At 49.9% G+C, this 16,126-nt stretch overlaps 3 protein-coding genes across 3 annotated transcripts; 1 reads left to right on the forward strand and 2 right to left on the reverse strand.

Annotated features, from left to right (window-relative positions):
* Positions 1-402: 402 nt before the first annotated feature.
* On the reverse strand, positions 403-5,701 carry HO133_010975 (uncharacterized protein; the record flags this gene model as incomplete). The annotated part of the gene is made up of 3 exons (XM_037301824.1): positions 403-656; positions 711-5,248; positions 5,331-5,701. 3 exons carry the CDS (start codon positions 5,699-5,701, stop codon positions 403-405), a joined length of 5,163 nt encoding a protein of 1,720 aa, XP_037153458.1.
* A 2,397-nt stretch (positions 5,702-8,098) lies between these two features.
* On the reverse strand, positions 8,099-11,075 carry HO133_010976 (uncharacterized protein; the record flags this gene model as incomplete). Its single annotated transcript, XM_037301825.1, has 9 exons — positions 8,099-8,134; positions 8,221-8,645; positions 8,694-8,832; positions 8,899-9,116; positions 9,173-9,331; positions 9,388-10,021; positions 10,071-10,512; positions 10,660-10,792; positions 10,844-11,075. The coding sequence occupies 9 exons, from the start codon at positions 11,073-11,075 to the stop codon at positions 8,099-8,101; spliced, it is 2,418 nt and encodes an 805-aa protein (XP_037153459.1).
* A 552-nt stretch (positions 11,076-11,627) lies between these two features.
* HO133_010977 (uncharacterized protein) lies at positions 11,628-14,280 on the forward strand (the record flags this gene model as incomplete). The annotated part of the gene is made up of 4 exons (XM_037301826.1): positions 11,628-11,790; positions 11,857-12,236; positions 12,299-12,697; positions 12,748-14,280. The coding sequence occupies 4 exons, from the start codon at positions 11,628-11,630 to the stop codon at positions 14,278-14,280; spliced, it is 2,475 nt and encodes an 824-aa protein (XP_037153460.1).
* Positions 14,281-16,126: the final 1,846 nt, after the last annotated feature.

Genomic DNA, 16,126 nt, shown 5'->3' on the forward strand with positions numbered 1-16,126 from the left:
TGTGAAACAGGCAGAGATGCTGAAAGCCCTCGGTCAGTGGGTACAGGACAAGAAAAAGGGTAGATCTGAAGTCGTTAAAAGCTCTCATTAAATTAAGCCTGCCGCTATACTGATATGTCATCCACTATCCCAAGGCTATACAACGAAGGAACGTAGCCAATGCTCCAAGAGCCTTCAATCCTCCTCCCATATGCCAAACCCACGTTCTCAGCCTCAAGCTGCCCATATGATAAATCAATAATGCCAAAATTCATGTCAGCGTCGTAGTCGTGAAAGTCGTACCCCAAGCCATACCCATGCTCCGTCGTAAATTATATCGAGAGATATACGCCGTGTTCTTTTGCCCATGCTCCATCCCAGCTATGCTCTGAAATCCGTAATCCGGAAGGTTGATAAAACGTCTCAAGGCTCAATGTCCCTACTCTTGATCCTAATCATGTCATCACTCAAACTTGCCATCCACAGACATCTCTCCAACGCCCCTTCAACGGGACGAAAATCGTACTTTGCGCTCGCGTCAATGAGTCTTAAGAGACTCTTGACGATAGTAGCTGCAGTGCGGAAGCGTTCAAAGTTGATCAAAGGCTCACTGTCGCGCGTGCTAGCAACAACGGATGGTTTTTGTGCGTTATAGGTAAGGTCGTGGATGTAGAGTGCTACATAGACAATTAGACAAAGCAAGGGTGGAAGGCCAACTATAGATCACTTACGGACGAAAGGAATGCAGCCTTCATCAAGGTTAGCCTTCTCCATATCCTGTCTCAGATTGTGGAAGTTCTTGATTGGTGTAGCCAGCGTCTCCATCTCCTTCAGCATGGCCTTCTCCGACGCAGGCACCAAATCCCACGTCCTCGTCAGACGCGCACAGTCGACAGATGTCAAAGCAATGGTAATCTGCAGGACAGTAGCGTAATTGTGGTATTTCCTAGCATGCTGTGCAATGTGTATGTATTTGATGATTGCTAATGCGCGCTCCTCAATATTTTGCGTCAGTACAATCTCAGACAGAGTCCACTTGACGATGATATTGAAGCGAGCAGTGACGAGCTCGATGCCCGTAGGATCTTGGTAGCGAAGATATTCCACCCAGTTCAAGGTCTGAGTAGAAGAGTGCTGCCAGCGCATATCGATTAGATCTTGCCAATTGATTTCATTGAGGCCATCTCTTTCAATAATAGTCAGCTGCTGTGCAAGTATCGCCGCATCATAGGCTAGGATGAAAGGTATATGTCGCCTTGGAGGGAATTGATGAACGGTATTCGCAAAAGGCTGCAAGACGGATCCGTCGACCTCTCCCGGTGAGCGACTCTTTCCTGGCTCTGTAATTCTGCTGACAGGTGAGGGTTCTGGCGTAGGAGGCTTTCTCTGCTCTTGAATGCGGTTGGTCTCTGAGGTGATAGCCATCGCATTCTCGGTGGTCATTGGAGGCGAAGGCAGGTAGCCCTGCGCATATCCGACATTAGGTGGCAGCATACCACCATGCATAAAGCGCGCCGAGGATCCATAAGCCTCCTCTAATGCTTCATTGGGCGCCTCAAATTCATCAGAAAGCTCCGATGACAGATCGCTCAAAGACTCATCATCGTCAAGTAGGAAAGAATCAGTTGTACAACTTGGCATCGATGATCGATACCTGCCTCTTCTGAAGGCTTCATAGCTCCCTACGTCATCGTTGTCAGTCGCAAGAGATAACTCCTCAGCTTGATCGTTTCTGGGGAATCCGCCATTGGGCTGACTTGGGCTGAACAGAGGTCGAGGAACAGTGACATTGGACTGGTCAGAACCTGTCTGCGCAGTCTGTCTTGCCTTCTTGTTGAGGCCCCTCTCAAGAAGGGGGATGGAGTTGTAAGATTCTTCGGATTCTGCATAGAGGCTTCGAGCCATAGTATCCCTGTGATCATTTCTTGTACCTGCTGTGCGAGGTTGGCCACTAGGTCCTGCGCTCGTAGCTGTTGCGGGCGGAGTGAGCATCGCGTCTACCCAGGGCAGTTCATGCTCTTTATTTTGGGGCTTGGGGCTTCGAGACTGTTGAGCGTATTGCTCCTTTGCCCCCATATTTACCATAGTGGCTGTACCGGTATTGGAAGGTTTTCCAGAAGACCCCACAGGGCTTTTTCTAAACTTCCCTTCGAGTTTTGCAAGAGTAGCCTCAAGGTCGCCTCCCTCATCGTCAGGTATACGAGCAAACTCGGCAACTGCAGCTTCGAATGATGGCCGTAGATCTGGCTGAGAAGGTCGACTACTCATGAGCGATATAGCTTTTTCTGCAACGACTGGGGCACTTTGCGCTGGGGCAGGCAATGACTGTTGCGGATTTTTTGCTGTTCTCTTCAAATGTGCCCCAGAGCTATGCATCGAGTCTGTGAAAGTAGTGATTGAACCTGTCGATTTAGGCCTAGGTATTGGCTCCATCTCATGCACGTTATGATTAGCGCGAAGATCCCCACCAGGTCGCCTTCGAAGCATTCTTCCTGCGGGCTGATCGAATTGTTCCTTTGAGGATGTCGGAGGCGAATCTGAAGCGGTGGTAGCTTCCACGCTGCGATCTGGCCCACTTGTTCTCATGCCGCTTTGATATGACGCATACTTTCTCAGCGATTTAGGTCCAGAACGGCTGGACCTATATGATACGTAGGATTTGCCCGTGGCCATCGACGGTCTGGGTTGGTCTGAAGGCCCAACACGGCTGATACGTTCCGAGATACGCGAGCTCCGATGTTCTGTTGGAGAGCTTGGTAACGCAGGAATAGTGAAAGGAGGGAGCAAGACAGAAGATGCGGTATGATCGTCATTCCGAATTTCACGTTCGGGAGGCTGCGTAGTGACAAGAGGCTCAAAAGCGGCAGGCAAAGGTGGCGTATTGAGATCGGTCATCGAGAAAAGTGGACGCGAGAACTCGCGTGAGGGTTCGCCGCTTGGCATGTTCCGGAACTCTTCAGGCAGACTCGGTACTGGGGGTTCCATGGCCGTATCATCCACGATGACGATAGACTGGCTACCATTAGTCATCTCACTGTGACCCCTTTGGAGAGCTTCTCTCTCAGGTGTGCCTGATAGCTGACGAGGATCAGGTGACGGCTGCTCGCGCTCGTTGCCAGAAGCAACACCAATGCTGCTGAGAGGTCGCGTCATCTGCCTCGATTCCTGCGTCATTGCACGCTCAAACATATCTGTGATGTCAGCGCATAGCAGATCTATGCGTGAATTGTTCTTGAGTGCCTCAAGTTGATGGTGTTGATCACCAAAACCCTCAATCTTATACGCAATATGCATAGGTAACGTCGAATCTTTCATCTCGACCATGAATGGTGCGGTTGATAATAGAGTTGGGGTCGGTGTGCTCGAGTTCTGTTTGCTGCCTATAGCTCGACGAATAGTCCCCAGCAGGTTTTTGACTCCTGGACTCATTGGTCGTACTGTCACCTTGCTACCATCGAGCCCATCAACGTAGTTAGCATGCTTTGGCAGGCTAGAGGTTGATTTTTGGTGCGCTAGGTTGTCGATGAAAGGTGAAGCGGGCGGAAGGACGTTGCCGCGGATGAGGCTACCAGAGAATGGAAATGCCATTACAGCTTGTTCAGTCGAGTGCTCCGGCTGCAAGGGTAAGGATGTACGTTTGTCCCTGAGAGCGTCTGAGAAACTTCCGCTTCGCTCATGGCCTTGCTTCAAATGAGGAGGTTTTTCGTTCGCTTGTGCTGACGGAGCTGCGGGGCCAACTCGACGAATTGCTGGTGGAACGGTGGTAGGTATGGGATGCGGACCGACGTTACGCTGCGATTGAGTCGCAAACGCCTTCATTGTCTTTCCTGGTATAGAACAAGACATTGCTTGTATGCTTTGCTCACTCAACGGAGTAGACATTGGAAGACTGCGTGAGGTTGTCACAGATACCCCACGGTCCGACTTCGCTTTCCCCTGATCTTCAGCTTCAATAACACTGTCGACCCAGTTGTGGAGTGCGGCCACAGATTTCGCTTGGTCCACTTGCTGGGATGAAGACTCTGCGATCCTTGCCCAGAGCTCGCTCGGATGAGTGAGTCGACTGTCGCGGCTGCCCACGATACCGCCGGGACTGATATCAATATCATTGCGACCGTCGACGTCTCCAAGCGGGTTGTCCCAATATAGGGCGCAGCGGCCGTTCCAACATTTCTTCAGGTCGATGATGAGCTTCAAGTCACTCGGCTCATTAGATGACCTCAGTCGAACCTGATGCGTCAGCGTGTTAAGGTGCTGGCAGAACTTAACACGAAGGTCGCGGTCGACAACGAAATCGTAGGGAAAGTAGTTGAGGACCCAGTGACGAATCGCAGCAAAGGCTCGTACACGAATGACTCGACCATCGTCATCGAATCGATTGACTGCCCACTCGAATCTCGTCAGTAGGTAGTCCAGCAGGTCATGGGTTGACAGGTAAGCCCGAACGGTAAGAAAGAAGTCTGAAAGTAGCTCGTAGTCCAGAAAGTTCTTTGATGTAATCTGGGCTATAAGCCGAGCTGGGGACGCGGCCGATATTTCTCGAGTGCTCATAGCGTAACGAACAATGGCCGGATCGTCCGGGTTGGCAGCGATCGAGTCGTATATGGCTGGTATGATGGGTTCTCTCGCTCGATGATATACTGGCGAGGCAGTTGTTATCGGAATCCGGGCCGCTGCAGGTGTCATTTGACCGTTATGCTGTTGCGGAGCATTCTGAGAATGTCTGCGAGATAGCGACGAGTGAGTCTCAACGCCAGGTGGCACCGGGAAAAAGGTATCGTATTCTGGTCCCGAAATAATAGATGACTCATGGCCATCAACAGTTGAAGCTCTGGAGTAGACTTGACTGTGTAGAAAGGCCGTCCCCCGAGTACTGAATCTGGGCGTTCCAAGCCTGTAATGGGGTATCGGCACTTCCAGTGAAGGCATTATTTTTTCTCCAGGATACCTAGGTGCTGGGTCTGTTTGGTTGATCACAATGTTGATCTGGGCGTTTTCTAAGTTATTGCCAGCACCAATCGTTGACACCGAGCCGCTGCGAGAAAGTTTGACAGATCGGACGGACATGGAATTGGAGCGCTGCGTTCCACGATCAATGGAATTTGTCCGGCGGGGGCGTATTGGTGTTCGAGACGCTTGTGTATCTGACCAGTGTTTCTTCTCCGTTGAACTCTCGACATCTGTATCATGTCCGTAACCCTTCGGAGGCCTTGCAACTGGATAAGCAGAGGATGGCATGGGAGACTTAGGGGTAGTCCGTGTGATGGGTCTGGCAAGGAATCATGTTCAGTACATTGACACTGACGGTTCATCGAAAAGAGAGGAGAGCTTTGAAGCAGTACCAATCTTACCTCAAGTAAATCTTGCCATTGTTTCCAACGTTTGCCACGGTGAATTGCCTTCCTTCTCTTGTGGCTGGATTGGAGTCCACTACACCGCCTTTGCCATCTCTTTTCAATGAGCGTTGCCGTAAAACGTCTGTGCTGTTCTTCGTCCGTTTCAGGGAGTTTTGTCGGCCTCGGGTCCGCGTATCATCTGACGATTTCCTTTCGGAGTCCATGCCTTGTTCGAGGTTGTGGCGTGCTGTCGAGGCATTCTCCTGACCACGTCCAACCAGTATAGAGGGTATTTCAGGCCGCTCTTCGGTCCATCCTCGTTTGGGTGGGCTTGCCGGACGGCCTGCTCCGACGGATGGGGTTTGAAGCATTGCTGCGGGCGCCATGGCGGCTGTGAGTGTACTGTCGTGCGATTCACAAGCACCCAGAGCTTGACCTTAGGAGTATTTATGCCAGAGCTAGCCTCGCTTGAGCGGTTTTGGTCGCTCAAATGTCGAGCGGGGTGGTGACCATGGAGTTGCGGTCAAGTCAGCAGCGATTAACTGCTGCAAGCGCCGATAGGCTGTGTCGCAGAGGAGAGGCTTGAAGCAGTCATCGCGATACCGGAACCATCGACGATGCAGCCAAATTGAGTATGCAAGGGGTGGCGAGTGTAGACAGTAGGGGAAAGGTAGAGGTGAATAGGAGATGTAAATTTCTTTGAAGGTGAGATCGAGGTTGTCCGACGAAGGGTAAGGCCTATTTCCAAGCAAATTGGTTTTTGGAAGGAGGGGACCTCCCCTTAGCAGGAGGCAGGGCACTAGCACCACCAGTACTCGACCAAAGCCACCGAATTCCGAGGTTTTACCGTAGAAAGTCACCCTTATTGGCAACAATTCGGCAAATAGATCTTTGCCAAGGCCCATTCAAAAAGTACGGTACTCTACGGTACTCTACGGTACTCGTAATCTCTAGAATTTGCAGAGTATGCTCCTCCAACGTGCGCTGACAGGGAATTAAATACTACTTTTATGTATACCTACTCTAGAGGCTACATGGTAAAGTAAGGCATGAGGTTGCTCGGCAGAAGAAGCTTGACAAACACCAAAAAGACCGGTCGTTTGAAAGCCGAAAACTCCTCCCTGGTCTCTTTTGTATCTTTCAAGATTTATTGGACTGCCGGTTGCAGAAGGAGAAGCGAGACCAAGGCCCGAAGATATATTGTTAATTCCTGCGGGGATGCTGTACGATGTCGCCACCATTATTAATATTGTTATTGTTATTAAAGTATGATTAGGGTAGGTATTGTTACGGCGCTGGCACTTACCGCTTGGAGATGGGCCCTGTGGTCCGGGGTGGCCGCTTCTTGTATCGTGACTTCGTGACAGTGACAGCCCATGAGTGACGAATCACGGATCGTGGCAAAGCACGCTACCAGGTAAGCGCGGGTGGAAAAGTGAAGGTTGTGCCGACGCGCGAAAGTAAAAGTATCGTACTTTACTCTAGGTACTTGATTTTCTTGCTACCGATAGACTGGAGTTACTTATTTGAATCAAGATGCAGCCCAGTCTCTCCGTGCTGATAGTGCAGGTTATGGCTCTGTGTTCGACAATGATTCACTCCACGAAGCGACTGGGTCCGTTGCACCATGCAACACAGCTCATAGTTGTCCCAGTTTGATCACCAGAAGTGGGCTGTCAGATGGAAAACCGTAGCAGAGAAATTCCTCCGTCTTCCGAAAAACTCTAGTCAACTCCTTGCTTCTGCAATCATCGATGATGCTTCCCTCCACACTCTACCCAGGGAGGGCTACACGAGCAGATCCTCCCACCGTAGATGAATAGATGCTACTGGCCTCCTGCAAACATTTGGAAGCCACACCTTCCTGGAGAACGTCCGCTTTGAAAAGTTGAGCATACATCGAATAGGTAGTCTCGTCCCTGGTGTATACGAAGGAGGTATAGACTCCGACAAAGAACTGTCTAAAGTCTTCAATGTGCCTTTGCCTCGGTCCAGACCTATGAGGAAGGCTTGCACGTGGGCAGTGGGCCGCAGAGGACCCGAAGATCTTGGAAACGCAGCTATGACCTATGAGCAGAGGTCGGATTCCATGTTCTGAGGCTCAAGCTATACCACATGGTACGCCAGCAAATGTCCAACAAAGGAACGATGCCACTTGCAATCACTCGCACAATGTGCCCAAGACCGTCCGGCAAAGCTTGAGGGTAGGGCCATGACACATACACTCAACGGCTGGATCTGGCGAAGCAGACCAATAGAAGCCCGGCAATAGAGCCAAAGGGTAGGAGCTACGAGATGTGTATGTTCGGGTGCTCACATGCCGCAGAGTCTTTGAACACATGAGGGCGCTGTGGTAAAGATGCAATATTAAAATCGATGGGAAGCGCCGAGATAGCTGCGCCTTAGCCGTCGATGAGAACCGAAAGACCCTCTGTGAAAGCTGTGAGTGTGATGCATATGGATCCGTGACGCCATCTCTGCGCATTGCATGACTTCTCTTTCAACTGTGAGCAAGTCACACGTCGACGGAAGGCCACTACTCTCTATGACTGACGCTCTATGGGGACTTACACTGGGCTTTTGTCGTAGGTTAGAGTTCGATCTCGCATTCCCGGTCTTGTGTCATCCTCAATATGAAATGATGATGTATTTGCTTGATTCTCTTTCCAGCCCATATTCTACATTGTGCTAATTGCAATAAATACTGGGACGGAAATTTTTAAGGAGGCCGGTAAGCATGCGAAAATTTGTACATCACCTCTAGCGAACGCTCTGAGGACTTCTCACCATAACTCGCAAGTGGGCTCTTTGACTGGACACTGCAAGTTCTTCAGTCAGTAAATTTCTTTCCAAAATGAAGAATAGGGTACATGTTAGAAACTAGAGGGCTGGAAGAGATGCATACCTCAAAGCTCTCCCTGAAATCTGGCGAATTCGCCATCGTACCAAGAATGCGAGCCCTAGTCGGCACAGGTGGAACTCGATTGACAAGATTCGCAGCTGCTTCTGGTCTCACCTTCCCACACCACCAAGTCGCGTAGGAGATAAAGAACATCTGCTCCTTGGTGAATTTCTGAAGACCTGGTAGAAGCTGTCCAGGCTCAGTGCCTTCGGCGTCCTTCCAAGCCGCGAATGCAGCCTTGACCCCTCCTGCATCTGCAATATGTTCGCTCACGTGCAATGGCTCGCCGTTAGGATTAGGTACTGTAAGCTCGTGGTATTGATCGATAAAGCATTGCGCTTTGTGTTCAAAGGCTTCGACGGTGCTATTGTCCCACCAGTCTGTGAAGTTGCCGGTCTCGTCGTAGTGACGTCCCATGGAATCGAAAGCTAGCTGAATCAGCTAAGGCGCATCCACGTACTCTGGCATTGGCTTACCGTGTGACAGCTTCTGCCCGCTCAAAGATCCGAATGCGCCGTAGCTCAGGTACTGAGGTATGCTTGGATCATAGAAGACGGGAGCTTGCATGATACCGGCGGGGAAGACAACCTCATTGCCAGCTGGGTTGTAATACGCCTGATGAGTGTCAGCGATCAGAAACGACGGCGGTGCCACACGTGCACGCAGGTTAAGACCACGAACATTGACTGTGTCTGCAGTCATTCCCCATTCATCACGATTCCTAGGTTTACCTAGAGCAGACCATTCGCGCTCTATGGTGAATTTGGCAATGGAAAGTGCATTTCCGAAGAAGGCCGTGCTAGTAATATTGACATCCGCATAGTATTCTTCAAGGGCAGCAGAGTCGCGGATATCTGGGCTTTTAGTGGGGTAGCCTATTTTTTGTTTGATGTTGTGAACTGGGTCGCAAGTTGTAAGTTATGTTCTAGCTTTTTGACTAAATAGAGGACACTACCTTTCTCTATACCGAGATTTCTTACGTCTTTGCTCATCCAATCCGCTCCCCTCAATGTCTTGATGAACTGCACCTTGATGTCCGAGACAATCTGATCACCGAAATGCTTGGCTTCTTCTGAGAAAGCTTTCTCCACAAAGAATTTGCTGAGGATCCAACCTATAGTAACAAGATCAGCAGCTTCAGCCAGCTCAAAGACTGCTTTCAACACGTACCGAGCCCATTGTCCGCGACCTTGATGCAAGTCCTCCATCGCTCCTCCGACGCATCAGAATCCTTGCCTAGTAACTCATTGTTGAACCTTTTCAACGGCTTTAACGCGTCGTCTTCAACTCTGTATGCGTAAGCTTGCACTGTCTTCCAAACAAAGTACGCCTGCAGAGCCTCTGCACTTGTTCCTCGCAGGATCTCAGGAAGTGCCTCGAGGTAGGATGGAGATCCGACAATCAATTTCGCCGGCTTGAAGTCCGCAGGAGCCAGGGTGGAGACGAGATATTGTACAGATAGCTGCGGTAAGAGGCCTTTGATCTGATCTAGGTTCATTGGGTTGTAGTATTTAGTGACGTCTCCAGCATCCTCTTCATCTGGTGTCGCTTGAGCCAATTTGGACTCGAACAAGACAATGCTTTCAACCAATTCAGCACTTTTCGTAGAAACTTGAGTCCATAATCTTGTGAGAGGTCTCGAATCGGATTTGGCCTCCGCGAGCAAAGCTTCTAGGACTTGGCCAATGGTCTTGGCATAGCGGGCGACTAACTCCGGTCTCTTGTAATACTCTTTCGTAGGAAGTCCTGGCCTGCGTGGTGCAGCTATGAAAGGAACGACGACATCCGGATCTTTGTCGTCGGCCTAGAAACATCAGCTTTGAGAAAAGAGCAGGGATCGAACGGGAACGGACAGTGACATAGAACGAGATTAGCGGATCCATGCCGATACTCGTCAAGTAAGTCAAGGTCTTCGAAAGTTGGTTCTCGCCTTTCAAGATGAAGTCTTTCTGGTCCATGTTCTTGAGCAACGGGAACAAATCTGGCCTTGCGGCCGGAAATAATTCCTCAACCTTCCGCAAAATGTCAAGAAGCGGAGCGGAGCCAATGTCTTTAATTACTTCTTCATTCATGCAAGCATTATATGCCGTCTGTAACTTTTCGAAGATTTCCCTTTTGGCGGAAGAGTCTATCTCCATCTTGTAATCGTCCACTGAATACGGGGACTCTAACAGGTGACGAAGAATCTGTTGTGAATCTTCCGCCATGATTGTGCCTGTAAATGCGCCTTCTTGATCTGCCCGTAGATCGTGTTTCTCCTGCCAACCCTCGCATACGAATTGGTCAAAGTCATGACTTGATGATTTCGGAGTCAGCATTGCTCTTTCGGGAGGAATTCTACGTCGCGAGACATGTCTTAGGAGCGGAGAACACTTTAGACATGCCTGACGACTCATGAGAGAGCATGAACGGGGAAGAATTGCCTCAGAAGTTATAACGTACCACGGATCAATTGCGTGGTATCTTGGTGACACGTTTTCCAGTATCCTTGAAGCCGCAATGACACATGCCGGAGTGAGGCAAACGGTGTCAGGGACTTCCGGGTCAGAGTCGCCACTGTCCTGATTGTACGCGACTAGGAATCCGACTTCAGTCAAATCTGGTGCTGGGGACAAGTCAAACATACCTGCAAAGTAGACCAGTAGCGCAATAAGGCCACCTAGTAATAGCAATATGATTGCGGTTGCCATGAGATTGTTCAACAGCCAATTCCAGGACTTTCTGAGCCAAATGCGAGGTTTCTCCCGCTTTGGTACTTTGCCGTTGGCCTGTGGCGCATCCTCGACGCTGTCTGCTTCATCGTCGCGAGCATCATCAGCGAGCAGCGGCGCCTGTTCGCTATCCCTTGCGGATGTCATAATGATCAAAGAGGATGGTTAAATCCCGCTGATTATCTATAATGAATGGCAACAAAAGCTGTAGACTGGAATGGGACGGGATGGAAAGCATATGCACACGACCAACAAAAACGGACTTTGATTGGAATGGATCTATCAAAGAACAATATACGCACAGTCCACAGAATTAAGAAACAGAAAAACAAAACAAGAACCAACCGCAATGGTAAACCCAGCTATTCGGAATACTCAGAGAAAGGAATATAGACAAATGACGATGGGAAGGGATGGAAAACAAGATCTCGAATATCAGAACTCTTTAAGGCTGAAAGCATGATTGTATACCGCACTAGCCCCTTTTGTAACCACTTGGCGGGGGTGCCGCAAAGATCTCGAAAGCAGCAGACAGCTCGAGAGATTCCTTGATCCGATACTGAGATCCATCGAGCGACGACATCCTGATTGGAATCATCAAGAATTCTCCCGGACATCAGCCTCCTGAGAAGGCATGCTGGAAAAGCCATGACCTACAACTTAGGCAGCTTCTGATGAGGGGCGCCGACGTTTCTCACAATGGACATTGGGGATCAGCATTCCGATGATGAGGGTGGCTTTGAGGACGCAGAGGAGGTACCGCAGCATCGACCTCTGCCGTCCGACTTACCCAAGTCACTCGATGATAGGCAGCCAATCCGTCATTATGCTGGGGAGACTGAGATGTACGACGCTTGGCAAGGTAGTTGTTGCCTCACGGAGCTATGAGCTCCTGAAGAATGCAGGAGATCGCTAATTTACCGATTAGGCCAATCGCAGTTCCTCACTAGTCCCGTGCCTGCCCAACCGCTTGCTTTCAATCTCTCACTAGATGACGATCGCGACGATAGCGACAATGCTACGCAACGGCTCGAGGATAACGATACCAGGCTGATGGAGATGTTAGCTGCCCAAGCTGCACATCGGGAGGATGGATCAGCTGCTGGGGACGAAGAGGCAATTGCTGCAGATAAGAAGCTTTCCGACACAGAGAAGAAGGCTATGCTACAGAAGTCACTGCACAACGCTGCTAGCAACGGGGATGTAGATCAGGTCGGCAGAGTATTGCGGGGTCCTGCGCGCAAATTTGTCGACATCAATGGCCCGGACGAAGAAGGGACGGCACCCATAATATACGCCAGCTGCTTTGTGAGTCCGTGTTCGAAATCTTCCCGTTGGGGTCACGCGCTGATTTATTCCATTATTTCTAGGGTCACCAGGATGTGGTCTTGGCCCTTCTGAACGCTGGAGCAGAAGTGGATAGGCAAGACAAGAATCAGTGGACACCTCTGATGTGGGCAATGACAAATCGGCATAAGGATATTGCGAAGATGCTGCTGGACCACGGTGCCTCGTCAACGATCAAGTCATCTTCGGGGCGGACAGCGTTTGACTTCGCAGCGCCGAACAGCGAAATATCAGACTTTCTACACCAGAATGGGTATGGCATAGGAGATGTGGGCGTCGATGACTTCTACGACAATGGCTTCTCCCAGGATAGGTTCGAGCAAGAGATGGAGGAAAGCGAGATGAAAAGGCGTATGATGATGGAAAGCTCAATGAATCTAGAAGTCGACTTATCAAGCTTGGGCATGGACGAAAGGCCGGAAGTAAGTCGCAGTAGACTTCTCTGCTGATGAAAGAGCTAATAGAGCGAAAGTCACCTGAGGAAAGTGACGAGCAACAAGATTTCGTGTGGGATAGGTGTTTAAACGACCAGATGTTCGTCTTCCAAGAAAATGAGTTGGGGCCAATATTGGACATCATCATCACAAGCATGACACCGCAGCGGTCGCCATCGCAAAAGCCGGTACCGGCAAATGTTCTGTTTCTTGCAGCGCGATACGCCCACTATCATGGAAGCCGTGAGCTCTTGGCCACCCTCTTGCTCTCAGCTATGGATAAGATTAATATCAAGGTTGAGCGGCACCAGTGGGATATGACAGTTCTAGCCTTTTGGATTTCGAATGCTACGTTGCTGCTACACTATCTGAAGAAAGATGCTGGCCTTGTAGGAGCGACTACTGAGTTCCAGGTCCAGCTAGTAGAGCTCATCAATGAGATCTTCATTCTAATTATCAGAGACGCAGAACGGCGTATGGACAAGGTCTTGAAGAGCGCGATTCTTGATCACGAGACCATTCCATTTGATCATCTCGAATTTGCAGGCGAATGGAACATATTCCGATCCAAGAACAAGGCTCAACCAGAACCGGTGAGCTACAAGCCCCCGCCACCGAACAAGAGAGCTCAATTATCACCGAGGAACGTCGCATCTCTTTTGTCCTCGACGCTCTTCGTGCTTGATCTCTACGACATACACTCCGTCATCACCTCTCAAATTCTTGGGCAGCTCTTCTATTGGATAGGAGCGGAGCTATTCAATCACATACTATCGAATAAGATGTACCTGGCGAGAACGAAAGCAATGCAGATCCGGATGAACATCTCCGTCCTCGAAGACTGGGCGAGGACGAACAACCGATCGCCGGAGCACTACGAGAATGGATCGCTTTCGACATCAGGCGAAAATACAGTCGACGCGGCTCGGAAACATCTTACACCTGTCATCCAACTTCTCCAATGGCTACAATGCTTCTCCAGCCTTGACTATTCGACAGACTCGCAAGATTCACTGGAGAATACTATAAAACAAATGACACGACTCACACCCCATCAGTTACTCCATTCAACTAGTCACTATCGATACGAGAAAGAGGAGAAAACCTTGCCCAAACCAGCCCGCAAGCGGCTGGTCACTCTGCAAACAGAATCGCAGAAGCGGTGGGAGCAGATGCGGCGGGAGCGCGATAAAGCCTCAAAGAGGCAGTCACATCCGCCACCACCATCACCTTCACAGAACAATTCAGAGTCACTCGATAAGGCTGGGGGTCATGCGCTCTCTACTTCATCACCTGACGAGCTTAATGGAGTGATCCAGCCAGAGGAAGAGGAGCCTCCATCTGAAAGATTGTTGATGGACCCTGCCCACATGCTGCAGTTCTCTCTACCAACGACCGTTGACATGCGACTTAGCTACGGTGCGGGCTACGGTGGCGTGAACAGGGAGAGGGAAAGAAGGTACATACCAACGGTGCCACCAGAGTTCCTAGCAAAGCTGGACCTCAGTGGCAATGGCAATGGAAGCTTCATTGAAGAAAAGGACTGGAATACGCCGAGTGACGAGAGCTGACGGGGGAAATGACGATCATGAAATATACATTACATTGCGGCGGAGTTGAAACATCCAAGGGACTTTGGACCTAGGAGATCGACTGGCTCGGGGTGTTCAAAAGACAGGTCGCATTGGTAGGGTGCTGTCTTACTATGAATACAGAAATAAGACTTTGTCGTACGTCCATTCGGTGACAGGTAATTCTCCAACTCTATCCTCATAGCTAGTTGAGTGAAGAAACTCCCTCCGCCTGTTGTCCCAAATTCGTCTCCGGAAGATACCTTGCTCTTTCGCCTAGAAGCCCCATCCTCTTTCTCGTTGCCATATCTTGGAAAAAGCGCAACGCTTTTGACTCCATACTCTTGAAACTGCTCTACCGGGGAGCAGATATACCGGAATGAGGACGTTCATACAGGACCCTTCATTGTCACCCGCTGATAGCCGGTAGTACGGCGGACGAGGGCTGACACTATGACAAAACCAAACCCAATTTTTTTCTTCCCGCGACTTTGAGAATTTGAAGAGATTTCTTAAAGAAATATTTTAGAGAAATATTTTAGGGGATTCTCTATGAGGTATCTAAGGGGGATTTAAGAGATTATTCGAGGATATACTTTCGGAGATACTCGAGAAGAGTATTTTAGAGAGCACTTAGAGGGTTACTCGAGGGGTTTCTTAAAGATTTACTCGAGAAATCACTCGAGAAAATATTCGAAGTGCGAAAAAAGAATTCGCGGGAAATTCCGCGGAAAGTCCCGTAATTTTTTTTTTTTTTTTTTTGCGAAGAACTTCGTAAAATATCCGTCGTAAGCACCCGGAAGAGTACCCCCGGAGAGTACCTCGAAGAATACCCGGAAGAATACCCCGGAGAGTACCCCGGAGAATACCCCGGAGAGTACCCCGAAGAGTACCCCGGAGAGTAGCCCCTAAAGAGTGCCTCAAAAAGTACCTCTCGAAGAGTTAAGAATATTTCAAAAAGAATATTTTGAAGAGAGTTACTAGAAATCGCGAAGAAAAAAACGAAAAGAGAATTCTTGTTTGGTTTTGTCGTAGTGTCAGCCGTCGTCCGCCGTAGGTAGGGCGTAAGCAGAGAAGCGACTCTATATTCTGCGTCTTGGCGACCTGGGCTCTCTTTGCTTGTGCTCGGCAAAAATTACCAAAGCTCAGACACCTCCCCCAAACGCTCGCCACAACTCGGGTCATCACCCCTCAGTAGTACACGTCGGCAATGCCAGGACAAGGGACAGCGCGCATTTTTCGTCTGTTTGTCTTTTACTTTCTATAAGGAATGTGTGCAGGGGCGGAGGAACAAAGGGGCTTAGTGAAGGGGACATTGATGTCGATATATAGTTGGGTGTTGACTATCATAGACATTAGATTGCCTCAGAAGGATGTACAATCCCATCCTTCGACCCACAGCAAGCGCCCGAAATATACGTTGAGTTGCAGGCACATTGATACGGCATGACATTCTCATCCAAGTATTGCGGGACGGCCTTACCATCCTGCCTCGTGTCTCCGACCACTGACCAGAGCGATGAAGCAACAGCTCGGCCTGCAAGCGAAATTGTGCTACACAAGAAACACAGACACCGACGCAATGACACTCGACCCCCGAGGTCCTCGCATCCTGCGGCGAAGGGATAGCGCAGGAACAACCCGCCTCCGCATCCGTAGACGAACAGTCTCGAGGACCATTGCAGTACATGCCACAATGCGAAGCGCTCGGCGTCGTCCACCTGATGATCTGAGTCGGTGTTGTAGGATAGAGTCTAAGAGATTTGTGGGTAAGGGCAAGGGCAAGGGCAAGGCCATTGGGCAGAGTTGCTAGCCGTCGGCACCTGCTGCCGCATGTGCCGGCTGA

Source organism: Letharia lupina (genome assembly GCF_014066315.1).
Source record: "Letharia lupina isolate WasteWater1 chromosome Unknown contig_9, whole genome shotgun sequence".
Lineage (NCBI taxonomy): Eukaryota > Fungi > Ascomycota > Lecanoromycetes > Lecanorales > Parmeliaceae > Letharia > Letharia lupina.